Source organism: Canis lupus, chromosome 15, assembly GCF_048164855.1.
Source record: "Canis lupus baileyi chromosome 15, mCanLup2.hap1, whole genome shotgun sequence".
NCBI lineage: Eukaryota > Metazoa > Chordata > Mammalia > Carnivora > Canidae > Canis > Canis lupus.
Genome location: NC_132852.1, coordinates 26,862,716 through 26,882,203, shown reverse-complemented (window position 1 = coordinate 26,882,203; position 19,488 = coordinate 26,862,716). Strand labels below are relative to the sequence as shown.

Below are 19,488 nucleotides of genomic sequence, written 5' to 3'. Positions count from 1 at the left end.
TCAGAAGGTGTCAGAAGAAAAACATTATCTGGTAGTTTTAGAGATAAAACATATTCCCCTTTTTCCCCTTCTATCTAGAGATTAAACACCTGAGGTATGCATGCTTTTCTATTTGTTTGAGTAGAAATTAATGGCTTTCCTACAGAGGGTAATTAGCTAAATGATATAAAGCTACAATGGCGTTTGGCCTGAAATATATAGGATATAAAAGTATGATTTAAACATGCCAAAACAATCTTGGAAACTAGCGAGCAGACTATAGGGAAATGGGTGAGGGCGTCTCTCAATATTGGAATCAGTGTGAATAGCCTAGTCTCAAAGTGTTAACCTTGAGACTGAGTTTATCTCTCTCCTAAACTTAAAGCTAGCATTGTCCATATCACTCACAACAGTTCTGTGACATTTCTGTAATTAACCATCTACTGTTAACTCATAATTCTATTTTAGCTGTTGAATATATGGGTATATTTCAATCTAAACTGGATTTCAAGTAACCTCAGAGCTGAAAACAGTCTTTGTATTCCTTTAGCTAGAATGACAATGTAATTTCCTCCCAAATCAGGACACTTTGCAAGTGAAATGAAGAGTGAGTAAATAAATAAATAAATGATAGGCATTAATAAATCTACAAGAAAGGAATAAAAGATAGGAATCTAAAATAGGTCTATGTCCTGGTGGACAGACTATAACCCAGGGAACAGGTGGCAGGCATGTTAAAACCCTCTTAGCTTTTAAAAGGTAAGAAATATGATCTATCTTAAAAAGCTAATTTTGTTGAGTACTGCTAAATCATTATGCCAGATATTATGCACATACCTTGAATCTACATTTCTGTAACTGACTTTCTAGAAGACAGTAGTTTTCTAGGAAGTATTTATCTTTCTGGAGCAAGATTCTGTGCATGCTGCGTGCCTATTCAAAAATTTCCAATGGCTCTCCAAGTATTATGAGAACAAAATCAAAACTCTCCAATTGAAACTACCAAGACTTTGCTCCAAAATATCTTCTCAAGATTTTCATTATATTCTCCTTTTCAGTACCTACTGGACTCACTAATCATAACTTCTAACTCCTTTATCATCCTGATTGAGTCATTATTTAAAATATGATTTGTATTTTGCCAATTTCTATATATCTAATCCTGAACATTCCTAGCTGAAATCTTACTTCCTTCATGAAATTTCTCTAATCTTTCCCCTAGCCTGTTACCACCAGTGGAAGTAACTATTCTCTGAATAGCAGTCTACCCGTACTACCCTTATATACATCACTTTCCAATTTATACAGTAGCTATTCAAATTGACCGTGTTGGATAAGACAATTATTACTAGATTTTAAGTCCCTTAAAAGAGAAGACTCTTGATCAAATTCAAACTTCATATATACCCTTTAGTAACAAGTATCATGCCTGTATAAGTGGGTGTTCAAAACGGATGGTAACTAAATGGTTCATGAAAATAAATTGGTAAATTCTGGTGATAAAGGATCTGTTTTCATCATACTAGTGTGTAGACCAAGCAAACCCAACACTATTAAAATATTCTTTTTTAAAGAAGATCTGAGAGAAAGAGAATGTGCACACATACGTGTTTGTGGGAGAGGGGGAGAGAGAGAAAGATAATCCCAAGCAGACTCCCCTCTGAGCACAGAGTTCATCCCATGACCCTGAGATCATGACCCGTGCCTAAGTCAAGAATCAGATGTTTAACTGACTAAACCATCCAGGTGCCCCAACTACTAAAATACTCTCTAGCCAAAAATAAAAAATGCATTCTTCTTTCCCTAGAGATTTGAAGGAAAAAAAAGTTAAATAGTGTGGACAAAACTGTTTAATATTGAAAATAATGGACTTACTTACTCTGTGGTAAGAGTGTAATTTAATTTGATCTTGAAGTTTTTTTTTTTTTTTTTGCTCTTAAAGTTTTTACTGATATTTATAGAGCATTGTTATCCATCATGACAGGAGCCAAAACCAAGAGTTGGATGTTTCACCAATTGAGCCACCCAGGTACTCCACTTTAAAAGGTTTTTATTAATCCTTTAATATGTTGTGAACCCACTACAAGAGTATAGAATTTGTCCAAAAAGTTAAATTTTAATATAATTTGAAAGACATAAAACTAGATTATTTACTAGGGGAACTTGAGTGTATCACTATTTGCAAAGCTTCACGATTCACGTGGAATTTTAAAAGAATCAAGTTCTCTGAAAAGAGGTGTATTATAATGGCATCTATTTATTTTGTTTTATTAAAAGGGTACTCACCTTCTCACATGCCCTAACTGTCTGAGAAACAACTCTCTGAGCATAGCTGATTAGACTAGCAGGAGCCAATCCAATGGCTATGTGCATGAACCGCAGCCTCATTTGGATTCTCCCCTTCTCATCCTTGAGACTTGGGAGAGACAGTAGCTATCGGTGGTATATTTCTAAGCCAAAGACACATAAAGGAGGGGCTGCAAAGCCCATATTTAGGGCATAAAGAAGTAAAACAGAAAAATACAGTTTATAAAAAGAAGAATGAAATAGATGAACAAAGACCAACAAAGAAAAGAAACCCAACCAATTGCAGAAAGAGAGACAGAAAATGCAGTCAAGGTATCCAACAGTTTCCAAATTCCTTGTTCTAGTCTTTTGTGACTGTCAGGTACAATTTCTGTAGATTATTTCTATGGGATAACAATATGGGTTATCTCCGAGAAGGAACAAGCGAACATTTATATAATACAGATTTCCATGTATGCTTAATCTAGATTCAAATGATCTGTTTCTGATAACTGTAATGTCTCTCAGACCCTGGCCCTTTTGCTCTTTACACCTATAGGCTCAAACTGCAGATATTTGAACTATAAGAGGTACTTTATAGCTTTGAATGCATTTTATTTAACATCTTAGGGCTAATAGAAACTGCTTATCAATCCACCTCTAGAAAAGCATTAATCAAATCCTAAGAACGAGCTAACACATTTTCCCAAAGTGAGCAAAGACTCTTCATCACTTCTCAATGTGAGAAATAAGCCTGTTGAATGCCAATTACTATTGACACAATTTCTTCTTACAAACAATATAAATAAATCTGTCAAATTAAGACAAATGAACAATCAAAAGAAATTTCTCCATGCTCCACACATTTAACAGATGCTCGAGTAATGACAAAATATCAGCTCTTTTATATATGGAATAAAAACCCACTTCTGAATGAAACCTTTCATTCTTAGGTATTAATAATATCATATGCAGCTGGAATTAAGTTCTACTTAATAATGATAGTAGACAAATCAGTAGCAATAGAATGCCAGGGTACCTAACAATAATAAAGCAAAAACCTGCCACAAGAAAGATAAAATCTTCATTTCTCTCCCATTTAGGTTTTATGTAATCTTGCAAAGCTGGGAGTTGATAAGAGACACTTAACTTTTTAGAAATGGAAATTTACTCCACTATAAAAGTAGATTTTTCTTTTTAAAAATATTTTATTTAAATTCAATCTGCCAACATATAGTATAACACCCAGTGTTCATCTCATCATGGCCCCTCCTAAAAGTAGATTTTTTTCAAATGAGGTGTCTAATACCCCCATTTTCTTATAACCCTCCTTTCTTTACTAGACATTCATTTTTTTATCCTTTTTCTGAACATTGCCTGCTTGCCTCTCCAGATCCACATCTATCCCTCTACTTGCTCTGTGTCCTGGAAAACTCACTTGTATGGATCATATCAATGAGCTCTTTTGGTCTTTAAGTTCTTACTACATTTGGCCAATGAGAGGCAATAGCAGGAGACCGGTGGGAAGCAGGAAGATGAGGAGGAGGGGTTAGAAAAACTTTTGCGGAGGCTACAGGGTTAAAAGGGGGCCTTCCCCAAATAGCTACCTTCTCGGCTTCCGGGGACCTCTCCCCTTCCTTGCCCCTTGCCCAGAGTTGATAACATCTCCCCACTTGCTGCTATCCTTTGCTCATATCCTTAAACCCTGCCCACCTTTGTATATAATTGCTTTATTAAGCTTTCCTCAAATTACCCACTTTGAGTGTGCTTATTGCCAAAACCCTAACAAATACAATTCTCTACCTCTGTATCTTTGGAACACCACCTTCAAAAGCTGCCAAAACCTTTGTATAAAAATTGCCCAATTAAATGGCATTGCCTACACCTTGATTTCTCCCTGCAGCACTGAACACCTGTTCCTTCTTCATACTCCTACTGCACTCAACAGACACTGAAAGACCTGTCAATTTTCTCTTCCCGCAGCTCTCTTGAAACATGGTAATCTGCAAAGGTCCCTTCCTTAACTCTCCATATTTTTTCTACCAGGACCTTGCAACACATGATCACTATGTCAATGGCTTTCCAAAAGATCTTTCTAATCCTAGACCGTCTTTCATACTCTACTGGTGTATTTTCAACTGCTAGTTTTATCTACATGTTCCTATATCATATCAACTCTAAGTACCAAATTATCAAGGCATAGGAAACCAGTATTTCTCTCTAGCTTTCTCACTTCCCTGTATGGTACCACCAGTTTCTAAGTCCATTCCAATCCCTGATTAATTTCTAACAGTCCACCTCTTAAGTGGGTTTCATCTTTTTCTTCCTTTTTCATTGCTAATACCACTCAACTGGATTCAGGATTAGCTCAAGTTTGGTAGTTGCATAAACTTTCAAACTGGTATTTTCCATAGTATCTAGCCTACAGTCTTAATCATTTTGTATCTCAGTATTTGTTGAGTTAGTGGATCAAAACAAATTATAAAGAAAGTGATATATAATTTTTATATAAAAATTTAGACAATTAAGGGAAACATGCAATATATGTTTACAAAGACAAATATGGAAAAAATACAATGCTCATATTTACAAGTATGCTTAAAGTATTGCTTGTATGCCAGGTACTATACTATATACTTATATATACATAAGCTCATTTAATTTTTACACACACAAATACTTACAGAGGAGGTATTAATACACAAATATCACTGATGAGTCAATTAAGGTTCCAGGAAATGAAATTCAAGTTCATAAAACTAGAAAGTAGAGGACTATAAAGTGCAAAGTATGTCTATGTTATAATATGTTTATTTTAACACGCATACCAAACCTGAACTTTCTATTTATCATCAAGCTTTAAGCAAAAGAATGTTTTGACTTACATAAATATTAAGTTCTATCTAAGACAGATTTGTGATATTAGATCTCCCTATCAAATTCTCTGCCTTTTCTGATATATTAGCCTTAGCTTGGGAACTTGACATGAGGTAGGGAAGGAGGCAGGATGGAGGAAATAGTGTAAGAGAGCTGAGTCTTAATTCAAGTACCTTGTTCAGAAGGTGCTTTTAGAATCAAATGGAAAGCTAAGTTGTCCAAAAATCAAATTGAAACCATGAGTTCTTCAGACTAAGCAAGCAAACCGTAGGGCCCAACAGCAGCTAAGCTGAGTTTTTACAGTGAGTTTTTACTATGACAGTAGCCACCATATACACCAACCTTAAGGGACAGCAGCCTGTTTTGGAACCAGGGAGTAAGGATGGCAATTGGTATTTATTCGTTCATAACCCTGATTAAATATGTTTTTTTTTCCCTCTATTTTAAAGTGCTTAATAGAAGTTCCCGGTTTAGGTCAACTACAGTGGAAGGACTAGAGAGGGCAAACTAGTCTAAAAGTCATTCTCTATTACTGACAGGGTGTTTAAAATTATATGTGCTCCACTGATGGATTGAGATGTTATTGATGAAAACGTAATGTGAACATAAAGAGCAGAAAAAGATTGAGAACCATATACCTTGAGTAATGCTGACTGGATAGCTATTAAATAATGTTATTTTTCATTGAAACTTCACGAAATAAAATGACTCATGGGAGACAACCAATAGATATTTTCCAAAAATGAAGGGCACTGTTCATGGTTTTTCAAGAACGTTATAAATGCCATAGCTATTTTTAAAAATAGGTCAATGATAAACATGCAATTCTCTTAAGTATAGCAGAGAGCCCACTTAGCTTAGTATTTTCTGCTTGACAGAGTAACAAGACATTGTTTATATAATAATGCACTAGTCATACTCTCAAAATAGGTAATAAATCTATAGAACTATTTCCTTTTGTTCCAGTTCATCCTGACTTTTTATATAAAAACAGCAATGGGGGATGCCTGGGTGGCTTGGTCATTAAGCATCTGCCTTTGGCCCAGAGCATGATTCTGGAGTCCCGGGATCGAGTCCCACATTGGGCTCCCTGCATGGAGCCTGCTTCTCCCTCTGCCTGTGTCTCTGCCTCTCTGTGTCTCTCATGAGTAAATAAATAAAATCTTAAAAAAAAAAAAAACACACAAAAAAAAACAAAACAGCAATGGTCCTTTTTAAAGCAAGGATATCCAAATTTTGGGATTGTGAACCTTATGAGTGAAGAAATGTTTTGAGAACCCTTTCAATAAATATTTGTGTTCATTTGTAAATTGTAACAAATAGTGCTGTACTAATACATAATGGATATGTGTAAAACTTACACAAAAAGAGAATTACAAAGGCTGGGAAAGAGATGAAACAGTTAAATATTTAAAAATATCCTATTTACTAATTTACAAAATGTCTTTTGGTTCGCTTAAAAAAAAACCTTAAAAAAAACATAAAAACAGTAATGTAGATTTGAAGGTCTAATTCTAAGTTCATTTTCAATAGCTTGTCCCATTGACCACATTAGCTCAAAACATGTGACAGAGACATGTAGAACCAGTGGAAAAAGTACATTGTTAGTGATGCCTACTAAATCACAATGATGGGGCACCTGGATGGCTCAGTGATTGAACATCTGCCTTTGGCTCAGGTCATGATCCCGGGATCCTGAGATTGAGTCCTGCATCAGGGTCCCTGCAGGGAGCCTGCTCCTCTCTCTACCTATGTCTCTGCCTCTCTCTGTGACTGTCATGAATAAATAAATGTCTTTTTAAAAAAATGCAGTCACTTTCTCATTTACTTTAAAATATGTAATATTTGCCATTAAGGGTTTATGTTTCTTTTTTTAAAAAATACCTACATACATGTAAAAAGTACCTACACATAAGTCATTTGTTATCACAGATGATGACAAATTTTGGACCCTCTTATTTTCATTTAAAAAAAAACACAACGCCTAAGTATGACAATTCTTGAAAATACTAATTTATGAAATAGACAACCTCTTTATGCTGTGAGATTGTCATTCCCTGGATTAAAAACAATATTCCTTATGAAGGATCTACCATTTAGGATAGTATCCATAAATCCACTCATATGGACATGTGTAAAATGCAGTATGCATGATAACATGCTGAAAATGAACAGATGAGCGAGTTTGTCAGTGTCAATCCCTTGCTACCCTTGCTACTCAGACTTCCATTCTTCCCCAGGAAACACCTCGAGCTGACTCAGACAGGCTGACACATGGACCTAAGGAGGGAGCCAGCATCAAACTGTTTATTAAATATTAGCAGGTATTAATTTTGTTATTCAGGAATAAGGAAATTACTATTTTAATAAACTAAAATTCTAATATTTTTTCCTGTCTCCAATGGCTTGTCTTGTATGTTCCATAGAGTGTCTGTCTACTTTGGAGACTTCTGCTTTAAAATATACAGTCTTAAGGATTTAAAAATTTCCAATTTCATGTTACCTCTGAAAAACAACCAGTTTGCTTCCTTCCTCCCTCAAGTAATTAATAATTTCAGACAATGCCAACAAAAATGGTTACTGCAAAATTTCTTATTTCTTTAGTGTCAAGGTTATTTGAGAAAATAATTATCATTACCAGTTTAAAGGAACAAAAATGTTCTTTAAAATAAGTAGCAATACTCTATCATTTACATAAATTATTCTGATAAACCATCAATGATGCTGAGTATCAAAATCTACCAGTTCCAGTATTATTATAAAACAAGGTAGAGTTAAATGTATTTTGAATGATAAGACCATAGCTACATTTCACTGCTTTACAGAAGAACAATAGTAAAGTTCAATAAAACACAGGTAATTATTTTTATTAGTAACAAGACTTAAATCAGCTTTAAAAGAGAAGAGGTGACTTCAAATACATGGTAACAGTCCTTTACAAAATTCATTTTTCTAGGAAAATCAGAGAGAATGGTAAGAGCCTTAAGAGCACCTAGCTACTCAATTGCAAGTCTGACATTTTATTTCAGGTGTGTCTTACCTTTGCTCCATGCTTATGTAGAACTTCCATGACGTCATTGTGAGCCCTTTCTGCTGCAACATGCAGGGGAGTCATGAAACTATGGAGAGAAGAAAAGAAAATTTCCTAACTTTTGTTGCATTTCCCTTTTAAGACCTGCTTCCTCTGCAATTACACTTACTCTTTATTCTTTTCATTAACATTTGCTCCTTTTCTAAGTAATAGTTCTGTCACTTGCTTTCGTTTGGGATGCAGGGAGGCCACAGCACAGTGCTGTAAAGTAAACACAGCTAAGTTAATAAACTTATGTTGACAAGTAGACTTCAGAATTAAATAGCATCTGATGACTAGTTAGAACGTTGTTCTGTCAAAACATACTTAAAGATATATTTTACATTATAGAGATCATAAAATTCTTCCTAAATACACTGGAAGTACAAGACATAATCCTTCAAACTAAGGTGAAATGATTTTTGTTAAGCATTAAGAGAGACACTGTTTCTTTTTCTTTGGCTAATATATAATTATCCAATCTATACTTATTTAAAGGTATCAGAATGCTGCCTCTCCAAAGCTACAAATATCTACACCTGAATTAGTCAATCCTTTGTTAAGTTGTCAGCCACATAAATCAAAAGTTCTCAAACTCTGCCCCAGAGCTACTTTAAGCACTATATAAGCCTAGATGCCCAGGTACAGGCAAGAAGGTAATAAACTTGAAGGAATTTAGTGGAAGATGTATTCTCAGAAATTTTATGTTTTATCCTACATTTATACAATTTTTGGTATTTTTTGTTTTATATTAATGTTTGTATTAAAATGTTAAGAGTAACGAACTACTTACTAATGAATACAACGAACACTCCAAAAAAGCAGGCCAGGCTTACTCTGTTGCTTCGAGTATCTCCTGGCATAATGCTGGAGAACTTGAATGTATCTGAACTCTAGTCTGAGAGCCATGTATTTATGTGTGCATATAGTGGCCCATTTAAGTTTGATGACTCTTTTAATGTCGTTTTCAGAAAGAACTGACCACAGCTTGACTTTTTTTCTGCTGAATATATGTGGGAATGTTAACTGAAGCATATTTATAGGTCTGTGATAGAGGCATCATGTATGTTTAAATTCTGAATTTTGGAATAATTCTACCAGCCCTACACCTGAAATTTAATGTGGTCAATGACAAGGAAAATAAGCTAATCTTTCTGAAAGGGCCTTAAAAGAAAAAACATGAATAGTTTAAAAAAGAATTTGTACAGTCTGGAGCAAAAATTTCATACTCATTGTTTTTCTATAATGAATGTACTAACTCTTTGGATAATGAATAATTCTTTGGATAATTGCTCCAAAAGATGATGCAAGTACCACTGAAAATACTTTAATCTTTAATGGAAAACAAACAGTCTTTACCTAGCAACCATGAAAAAAAAAGATTCTAAGGGGAACATTACATCTTTTATTTTATGAAAGAATTGGCCACAAAAGTAGATTTGTTATAATATGGTTGGGTAAAAACACAGGTAAAAATAATTCCCAAATCAAGGGTGAGCAAATGTCTATTCTCTCACCCATGAAAGCAATTACCTCCTGAACCAAATTTAAAAGTCAATGCAACCAACATTAAAATGGAAATTTCAGACACTAAAGTTACTGTAAGGTTTCTGAAATGAAAATGACACTTTGTGCCTCCACTACTATTGCAGACCTAAGGAATGGATTAACAGTAAAATCTTACCAGCGCAGTTTCATGAGACTGTGGTTGTTTGAAATTAATGATTTCCAAAGCGAGTGTTTTTTTAACTTTGGCTAGGTCTGCTTCTCTGGCTGCTTGTAGTAAAGAATGACCTTTAAATTCATCTGTTAAAGAAAGAATAGTTGACATAAAAGATTTAAAATCTGTAAAAATCATTTTAGCATGATTATACATCAGAAAATTATTAATTTTACACATTGCTCTTATTTTATCGAAGCAGCAACAGATGATATGATGATAAATGTGCAAAGGATGTATAGTTAATGAAAAATTTTGAAAAATGAATGCTTTGAAATAAGACTGTTTTATACTCTCAGAGTTCATAAAGACACTCCAGATAAGTTTTAAAACAAGGAACCAAAAATGTCCACCAATGGAAACCAGTTATAAACATATACACACTGGAATAGTTTAAAGCTCTTAATAAGAATGATAGGTCTGTACATAGTATCATGAAAGTATATATAATTAAATGAAAATTAAAGTAGGAAAGACAAGCTGATCCAAATTTTTTGTATTGTTACTATTATTTCCACCACAACTAAATATAAGAAATGATACAAAAAAAGGCACCTAGAAAAATACTCACCAAAGAATTAATAGCTTCAGCACAGAGAAGGGAAGAACTGAACTATGGGGGAAGTGCTAGAGTTTGATAATTTTCAAAGAACAATTAATATTTTATTATTTGTATAAGCAAGTAAGGGATTTTTTCAAGAGTGATTAACAGTATAAATAAAAATCCAATACTCTAAATTAAAAACTTATGGTCATATTTTCTATTTTACAATTTTGGTATTTTGATATGATCACTTGCTAACAAAAAACTGAAAATTGTTCTAAAAAGATACAAATGATATGTAACATAATGGATGATGTAGCAATCCTTGGCCCATATAGGCCTTTGCACCTGCCTACTACCGAACTGTTTTCTTTTCCTCTCTCTCCTCTCCTAAGTTCTCCATCTCACTCCCCTCTGTCCCTCAAAAGACAGAGAAAGACACACACAGACACAGATGTGCCTTAATAACTACTATTATTGTTCAATCTCAGTTTAGATACTCTGGATAAGTCTTCCTGATATTCCCCATTATTGGGCTAGGATTCCTTCTTATGAAGTCCACTGCACTTGCATTACCCTTATATCACAGGACATATCCCATAACTTTATTTGCTATGGTGGTCCTCTCACTTAGCATATTATTTGGTATATAGCACAGTGTGTATTCAATTTGTTGTGTGAATACTGAATGCTTATAAAATAAGTCATGGCATGTTCTGGGAGAAAACCATTTTTATAAAACCTCTTGTTTAATGGTACCTTATCATTGGTAAATTCCTCAAGTGTAGGACTTTGAAACTTCAGAAACTCAAAGTCAGGGTCAAATGAAGTAAAAGTAAACCAGTATTTCCAAATAACAAAATTATAGATTTTCATTTTAATGATAAAATTAGGGATAAATCAAGAGGAAGAATTACAAACTGCTGTATTAGGGAGCAGGATCCTGACAACTGTAAAGGAAAGCAATCTATTGAGAACTGATCTCAAACAAAAAGTATAGTTTTGCTTTGGACATCAGTCTAGAGAAATTTAAACTGAATTCAAATCATACTGGCTTTTTCTCTAATGACAAATGTTCTATGATTATCTAAATGATAAAAGCAATTCTAATTTTTCAATTGCCCCTTCAGGAAAGGGACTCAAAAAAATTAAATGGGCAAATTTATGAAAAATATAAAGAATAAGACGGCAGTACTAAGGAAATCAAGAAATTAGAATGTAATAATACAATTAAACAACATGATATTTTCTCAAATAACAAGACGTAAAATATTCCTTATCTTTGCTCTTTAGAAAAAAAGTAAAGATTTCTGCCCAAATTGACTCTCAAATTTAAAATATTTTATTGATATATACTCAATATTAAAAAAAAGAGAGAATGGAAAAATCTATCTACAATATAAAGGTCCCTCTAAATGCAAAGGTTAAAGGTTTGTTTTTTAAAACCACAAGGAAGTACTTAAGTAGCTAAAAAGAAGGCAGTGAAACTGCAAATTTCTCAAACTTATTCTGAAAACTTAATATTTATAAAATGCCTTAAAGTTTCTCTTTAAAAAAAAAAGTTTCTCTTTTAAGACAAATGCATTTTGAAACAAGAATGAAAGCTACTTTTATTATTTTTACCTCTAGTATGTGCAGAATCCAAAATACCTGTTCATTTAACTTCATGGAAACAACACATTAAAAAAAAGAAGAGCAGGAAAAAACAGTGTGTAATGAAAATGCTGTAATGATGGGTATGATGAAAATATTGTTCTTCTTTGTTTTTGTATAATTTTCTTAAAAAGAATTGTGTCATTGTGAAATGCAAAGTTAAGGCAGTGGTGATGAAAACCATAGTTAAGAGAAGTTCCAACTTTGTTAAATTCTTTTCTTCAAATAATTCCTTGATAGAATCTTATTTAATAAAATAAAAAATACTGAGGTTGAAAAATAATCAGGGAACTTCTTTCACAAAACTATACAAATTTCCATTAAATCATGTGTACCCTGGAACCAGATAGTCTAGTGAAATACACTATAAAAACTCTTAACAATACTCATAATTGGCAAAATATTTAAAAGGAAAAAGAAGTTAAAGGTGACATGGGGGATAAAGCTGAGCCCAGGGGATAAACTAAAAGAAGGAAATTAGAAAAAGATTTTTAAAAAGTTTTGAGTCAATAAACTTGCTGTGCATTGTGCACAACGCACTGTGCTGGGCTGAGGGTAGGTAGATAGATGGGCCCAAACACAAATACCATCAGTACATTTTTATTAGGTAACAAAGCATCATGCTGGGCTAAAAGACAGTAATAAAATGGAAAGTTGGGCAGCCCCGGTGGGTCAGCGGTTTAGCGCCGCCTTCGGCCCACGGCATGATCCTGGAGACCCAGGATCAAATCCCACGTCAGGCTCCCTGCATGGAGCCTGCTTCCCCCTCTGCCTGTGTCTCTGCTGCTCGCTCTCTCTCTCTGTCTCTCATGAATAAATAAATAAGATATTTTTTTAAAAGAAAAAAAAAGTCTAAGAATTTAAATTTCATTGGGAAGACAGAACTTAAACATAGAAGAATGACCTATATAATGCAAGATAACATATGACAAGGGTCATATGAGTGGAGGGAGAATAAAGGCATTTCTACAAGGATTCATTGCTAAGATATCTGCACAGTTATAATCTGGTTTGTGCTGGCCTGTAATCTAATTGATGTCATCTGTTCCAATATCAAAATAAGTTTAAATTTCTACTTGAACAAATGAAAATTACAACTCTTCCTGGTTTAACATAAACCACTTTAAAATCTCCTTAAGTTTGTTTGTTTATTTATTAATTTATTTTTTAATCTGCTTAAGTTTAAATGACGTTTAGCATCATTTTGACTCTGCCTTTTTCTTAAGTATCATTTAAAGATTTTCCTCAGGCATAAGTCCAGTTACCGGATTCTTAGAATCCTGAAAGAGAATACCAACCAGGGGACCAGTTAGATATTATTACGTAGGTGATGCATAGTTTAATTTAAAATGACAATGCCCACATGTAGAATTAAATATATTTCAGTATCTGATATGATAACTAAACATAATATGGTATCCTGAATGAGATCCTGGAACAGAAGAAGGACTTAAGGTAAAAACTAAGGAAATCTGAGTAGAGTATGGTCTTTAGTTAATAATGTATCAGTATTGGTTCATTAATTATGCAAGTGTAACTTACTAATAATGTAAGATGTTAATAGGAAGGAAAACTGGCTATGGAATATATGAGAACTCTACTATTTTTATAACTTTTCTGTAAATCTAAAACTAAACAAAAAGTTTACATAAAAAACATGCATATGTATATATAGGTAATATGTATCAGCATTTAAGAATATTATTTCTGCCAAATCATAAAAGGACCTTATTTAAATTGGGGCAATAACTTTGTCAACCTGCAGTGCTTGGAAAACAGTGAGTACTCAATAATGTTAGATATCAAATACTATTACCAATAGTACAAGAATATAAACTCTGTGAGCTCAGAGCATTTTTTTCTGGTTTGTACACTGTTGTATTTTCAGTACCTGGCACACAGTAAGCATGGAATAAATGGTTATTGACTGACTCACCCTCATTAGCCTTAAAAGAAAAGTACAGGATCAGAAATAAGGATTATAAACTAGTGTGAAAGAATGGAAAAGTATCATTTAAGTTGGACAAGACACCAGTTTAATAACTAAAAAAATGAGATCTTCCAATTTACAACGAGCAATATTGAGTCTGGGATATAAATACATACAAGTCAATCTCTCTCGGAGCTCAGGAGTTGGAGCCATATCTACAGCACTTTTGCCATGGCAATTGACTAACGTAGGATCAGCACCATGGCTAAGTAACAAAGAGCAGACTTCCACACGATTCTTAGAAGCAGCCTCATGGAGTGGAGTAAACTGCCAGAGATCCATAGCATTAACACAAGCTCCATGCTGAATTGAGAAAAAAAGTTTTAGGTCAGTGATCATTTTGCTGGATGAAGTAAAACTCAGAAGACATCTTTTTCACTGTATATTTCAGTTATGACTCTTGAAATGTAAGTATTTTTATTTAATTTCAGCTTTTAAAAACAATGTACAAAAAATTTACCAAAAAAACCCAATTTACATTTAAAAAAATGTTAAGGCAACAGTAATATTTTTAAAAAACATTTTATTTTCTTAAAACTCTGGTCCACAAGTCATGTGAGAACTTATGACAAATTAGAAAAAAAGCAAGTAATATTTACTTTTTAAAAATTACTCTTACCTTTAATAGCAGTTCTGTGACTTCATAATGTCCATATGAACATGCATTATGAAGAGGCACGAGTCCACTAAAGGAAAAAAGGCCAATTAAATACTGCAATTTCAAATAATGTATAATCATTTATCCAAGAAGTATCAACCTTGGTAAGTTTTCTCAGTTCAGATGTCCAAGATTTTATTAGGATAAAAAAATCAGATTACATTATTGTAAACTAATGAATTTGGTTTATTAATAAAAGATGATCCTTATATACCAGATGAATGGGATAGCTATATTACTGGCTTATTGAAACTTTCAATTTGTCTTATCTCCCTTTCTGGAATGTAACTTGAGTTGAAAAACAATAAATGCAATTGGGAAAAGTGAATTGCATCAAATTATAGAATTGCAGTAAAATTTACTAATTTTAGACATTACCATGAGAAAGCCTCTTTAATAAGCAGAACACGAAAATGAAGCCAAAACAAATTTACAAACATTCTTAAAATGCTACGTAGGCTGTAAAGAAATGGGATACGTGACTTTGTCTAGTGCGAACGAACTTTAGTGTTTCAGATGCTGAAAATAAAGCATAACGCTCCACCCGTAAAACGGTTAGGAAAAGTAAATGGATACCCCTACCCTTTGTCTTTCGCGTGAACGTCAGCACCATGCTGGAGAAGAAGCTGCACTATCCGAACTCTGTTGTAGCCCGCTGCTAGATGTAGAGGCGTAGACTAGAAAAGAATAAAAACATGACCCCTCTTGAAATAAACCACTCTTGCTCTGTCATCTCATCTGTGTTTACTTAGTCTGAAATACAATGAATGCTAAGATACACAGAAAACATTGAGTCGAAGTGCCAGAAGATCACATTTCATAACTGGATGAGGGACAATTCATTTACCTCAGGTGTAAATTCTAACTTCAGTGCCATTCATCTATTTCTCCTACTTGTTTTTTCCTTTAAATTTTATTTATTTATTTATTCATGAGAGACATAAAGAGAGAGGCAGAGACATAGACAGAGGGAGAAGCAGGCTCCCCCCAGGGAGCCCAATGTGGGACTCGATCCTAGGATCCTGGGATCACGACCTGAGCCCAAGGCAGACACTCAACCATTGAGCCACCCAGGCATCCCTCCTACTTGGTTTTTTAAGGCTTTCACTAATCTAGCTCTATCCTACCTTCTCTACTTTATTTCTTACTTCTTTCCAACATGAACTATTCTCAGTGTTCTAAGAAGACCCGTTCATACTCCTCATAACCAAAAACATTGTACTTTATCCTACTTAAATCCTGCCCACTTTTCAAGTCTGAGCATTTAAATCCCAATGCTATCATAAGGCCTTCTCTAAAGAGGTGGCTCTCAAAATTTCTCTTGATTAAGGAGGTTGAAAAGCCTCTCTAAAGAACAATTTGAAGAAACTTTAGTGGCAACCAAAAGGACAATGCACCACATTTATTCCATGTGGCTGTCAGCAACGGATCAAAATTAATTTGCTGTATCGGATGCAATGACATATGACAAGACAGTATTTAATTTTTCTATTTTATGTACTATATATGCAGCATAAATACAAAATATGGTTTCTTCCCAACTAATTTGTGGCACATTAATTTGAACCAAGTTATTAAAAGGTTCTCTGCTCATATCTAATATAATTAAAATAAGTAAACTTCTTACTTTTTTTTTTAAATGGAAATAACATTAATTAAAAGATTTTCTGTGACCACTGCAATTTTTCCACCTTTGCTCATTTATTTAAAGTTTAAATACTGTAACAGCTCTTCACACAGGGTCTAATATACCTTCTTAATGTACTCTCACTTTTTTCTGTTCATCTATTTGGGCCATGATATAAATACCATGTAAGATTTTCAATTTCTTTTCTTCATATACTATAAAAGGCAGGATACAAAAGAATCACTAAATACTATACTATCTAGTACTGCTTTCAAGGCACACCATACATTTTATATGTTCTGACAGCTTCTAAGTTTAGGAAATATTTTTGAGCAGTATACAGTTAATAATGAGGAGACCATGTAGATCAGAAGAGCATACCAAAGAGGAAGTCAGGAAACTTGATTATATTCCTGGATCTTATGAAACTGTTTAAGTCATATTACCTATACATCTCAGCCTCTTCATGTGTAAAATAGCATCCATCCTAGCTATCTAAAAAAATGTGCTATGAGAAGTTTTCTTCCAGATATAAACACTTCTCAAATGTAAAATACCATATAAAAATAGATGATTAAAATTTCTGTATCATTAAACAACTTGCCCATCCAAATTTCTGCTTTCAGACACATGTCGAATGTTACTGCAAATAATACTGCCAGGAAATATCAAGTTATTTTCAAAGCTGTTTTTCTCCCTCCTTAATATTTTAAAGATGTTCCTTAACTATCTTCTGGTTTGTATCATTTCAGACTAGAAATTTGCCAACATCCTTATGTTTGTTCTTTTGTACATGTGGCTTCTCTTCTGGGTACTTTAATATTTTTTCTCAATCCCTGGCTTAAATTGCTTAATTTGATTGTGAAGTACATTGGTATACCTCCTGTTGCTGCTGCTCCTTCTCTTGTGATGCTTGGGGCTTGTTGGGCTTCTTAGATTTGTGGTTCATAGTTTTCACCAAATTTGGAATATATTCTATTATTTTTTCAAATATTTTTTTCTGCCCTCTCTCCCACCATTCTCTTTAGAGATTATGGTTGCTTTCAGAGTTTGTTCTTAAGCTTTGTTAAACAGAAACAGAGCAGTCTTTAGCCTAGGACTAATTTTCCCCTTCCAGTGGGGTATCACCCTTCTGAGTACCTATGATACCTAATGAGTCAGGAAGTTTGTCCACTCTGGCTGGTAGCACCAGAAACAATCACGGATGCCATGTGACTTGACTTGCCAGGGTTGTTACCTCTAACGGTCTTTCAGTAGGTCTTTTTATCACCCTCTGTGGTTTCCTCAGACTCATGTTAATTAGTACTCAGTTGAAGACAGTCAGGGGGAGTTCCACAGATCTCTGGAGCTGTCTTCTCTGTGCAACTCTCTTTTCATGGCCCTTCAACCTGCTAACTCTTGCCACAGTCTCACTAAACTCTGAATTTCACCTTCTCCTCTCAGGGAGACCAATGGACTCCTCCTGGATTTCCTCTCTCCCATTTAAGGACTCGAAAAGCAATGCTTCCTAGGCAGTAAGCTAGCACAATCACACAACTCAGCTTATTTAATGTTTCTCTCTCAGGAATCACTACCATGTACTGTCAGATGTCCAATTTCTGAAAACCATTGTTTCATATATTTGTTTAGCTTTTAAAAAATTGTTTCAGGAGGGAAAGTAAAACTAGTTTCTGTTACTCCATCTTGACCCACCTTTAGGACTGAACTGGACTTCACACTCTAGTTGTGAAGCTTCCTCAAGAGACAATGAGTAGTTTGGATATCTGGTCAATAAGTCAGTAAGCTCTTTTATAGGACTTAGCTGACATTTAATATTACATGAAAAAAGTGACATCTTCATTACTGATGCACAAAAATATTTTCGTTTTTCATATTAAAAATCTTTCACAAAGTCCCTAAATGGATGAATATATATACATACATTATTTATTCAGAAGGATAAAACATAAGAAAATATTTAGTTTCTGGGTTTTTAAAAATCACTGAGAATAAAAATTATTTATAATGCTTTGATAATGGTTATGTATTTACTTTCTAAGCTATTGTATTTAGATAAATTAGAAGACTCTGTAATTGACAAGGTAGGAAGTGATAGGAGGCTTGAAATAAAGCAGTTGTGAAAAAACAGGGTTGAGGAGTGAGTGCCAAAAACTGTTATAAAGCAGAACTGACAGGATCTGATAACTGACTGATGCAGGTGGTAAAGGGTATGGCAGTTCCAGTTTGGAAATGTCAGCAACAGATGTAAAGAAAGGAATGATATAGGTTGGAAAGGGGAAGGGAGGAGAGAAGAGGAAGCCAGACAGATTCTGAGGTTTGGGTTTATCAATATGGCAGTGATTATGGGACTAACTAGAATTCAGGAATAGTAAAGGCTGAACACTAATTCGGTTATCACTGGCATTCATATAAAATAATAGAGTATTAGGGTGCCTTGGTGGCACAGTCAGTTAAGTGCTTGGTTTCAGCTCATGTCATGTATCTCAGGGTCATGAGATCAAGCCCCACATTGAACTCTACACTCAGCACAGAGTCTGCTTAAGACCCTCCCCTATTCACCTTTTGCCCTCCCCCACCGCCCTGTGCTCCAAAATAAATAAAATTTTAATAAAATAAAATATTTCAGCATCTGCTATGTGGCAGCACGTTAAGTGCTAGGGGTAGCATGGTAAGCAAGAAAGGCTCAATACTTTGCCTTTATGAGTTTTCTTATTCCTCTGAAACATAAGTCCCTAAATGAAATACATATATACTCATTTTTCAGAAGGCTCATTCATTCAGAAAGATGAAGAAACCAAAGTCTCGCTTCTCAGGAATCAACTAGAGAAAAGCAGACAACTACTATTAAGCGTAACAAAGACTGTAGCAAGGGAAGTTCAGGATGTCATGAGAGGCTAGCAGCTGCATACCAAAAACACTCTGGAGGCCAGCAGAAGAGGTTATGGAAGAATCTCAGAACTGCCTCCCGAGGGTAGACTTGAGGACAAACAGCAATCACTGAGACAAAAGGTTGGTGAACTTTATTCCAGGTAGTAGGAAGAGCACATATTAATACCCACCAGACATGAAGGAAATAAAAAAAAT

General features: G+C 34.3%; 1 protein-coding gene across 1 annotated transcript in view; it reads right to left on the bottom strand.

Annotated features, from left to right (window-relative positions):
- Positions 1 to 19,488, bottom strand: part of TNKS (tankyrase) — a 214,166-nt gene that overhangs the window by 61,651 nt on the left and 133,027 nt on the right. The window contains exons 6-11 of the mRNA XM_072776271.1: positions 15,360 to 15,454; positions 14,739 to 14,805; positions 14,236 to 14,422; positions 9,897 to 10,018; positions 8,343 to 8,434; positions 8,183 to 8,261 (exon numbers count right to left, since the gene is read on the bottom strand). Of these exons, the coding sequence (XP_072632372.1) occupies positions 8,183 to 8,261; positions 8,343 to 8,434; positions 9,897 to 10,018; positions 14,236 to 14,422; positions 14,739 to 14,805; positions 15,360 to 15,454 (642 nt within the window). The remainder of the gene's footprint in view (positions 1 to 8,182; positions 8,262 to 8,342; positions 8,435 to 9,896; positions 10,019 to 14,235; positions 14,423 to 14,738; positions 14,806 to 15,359; positions 15,455 to 19,488) is intronic.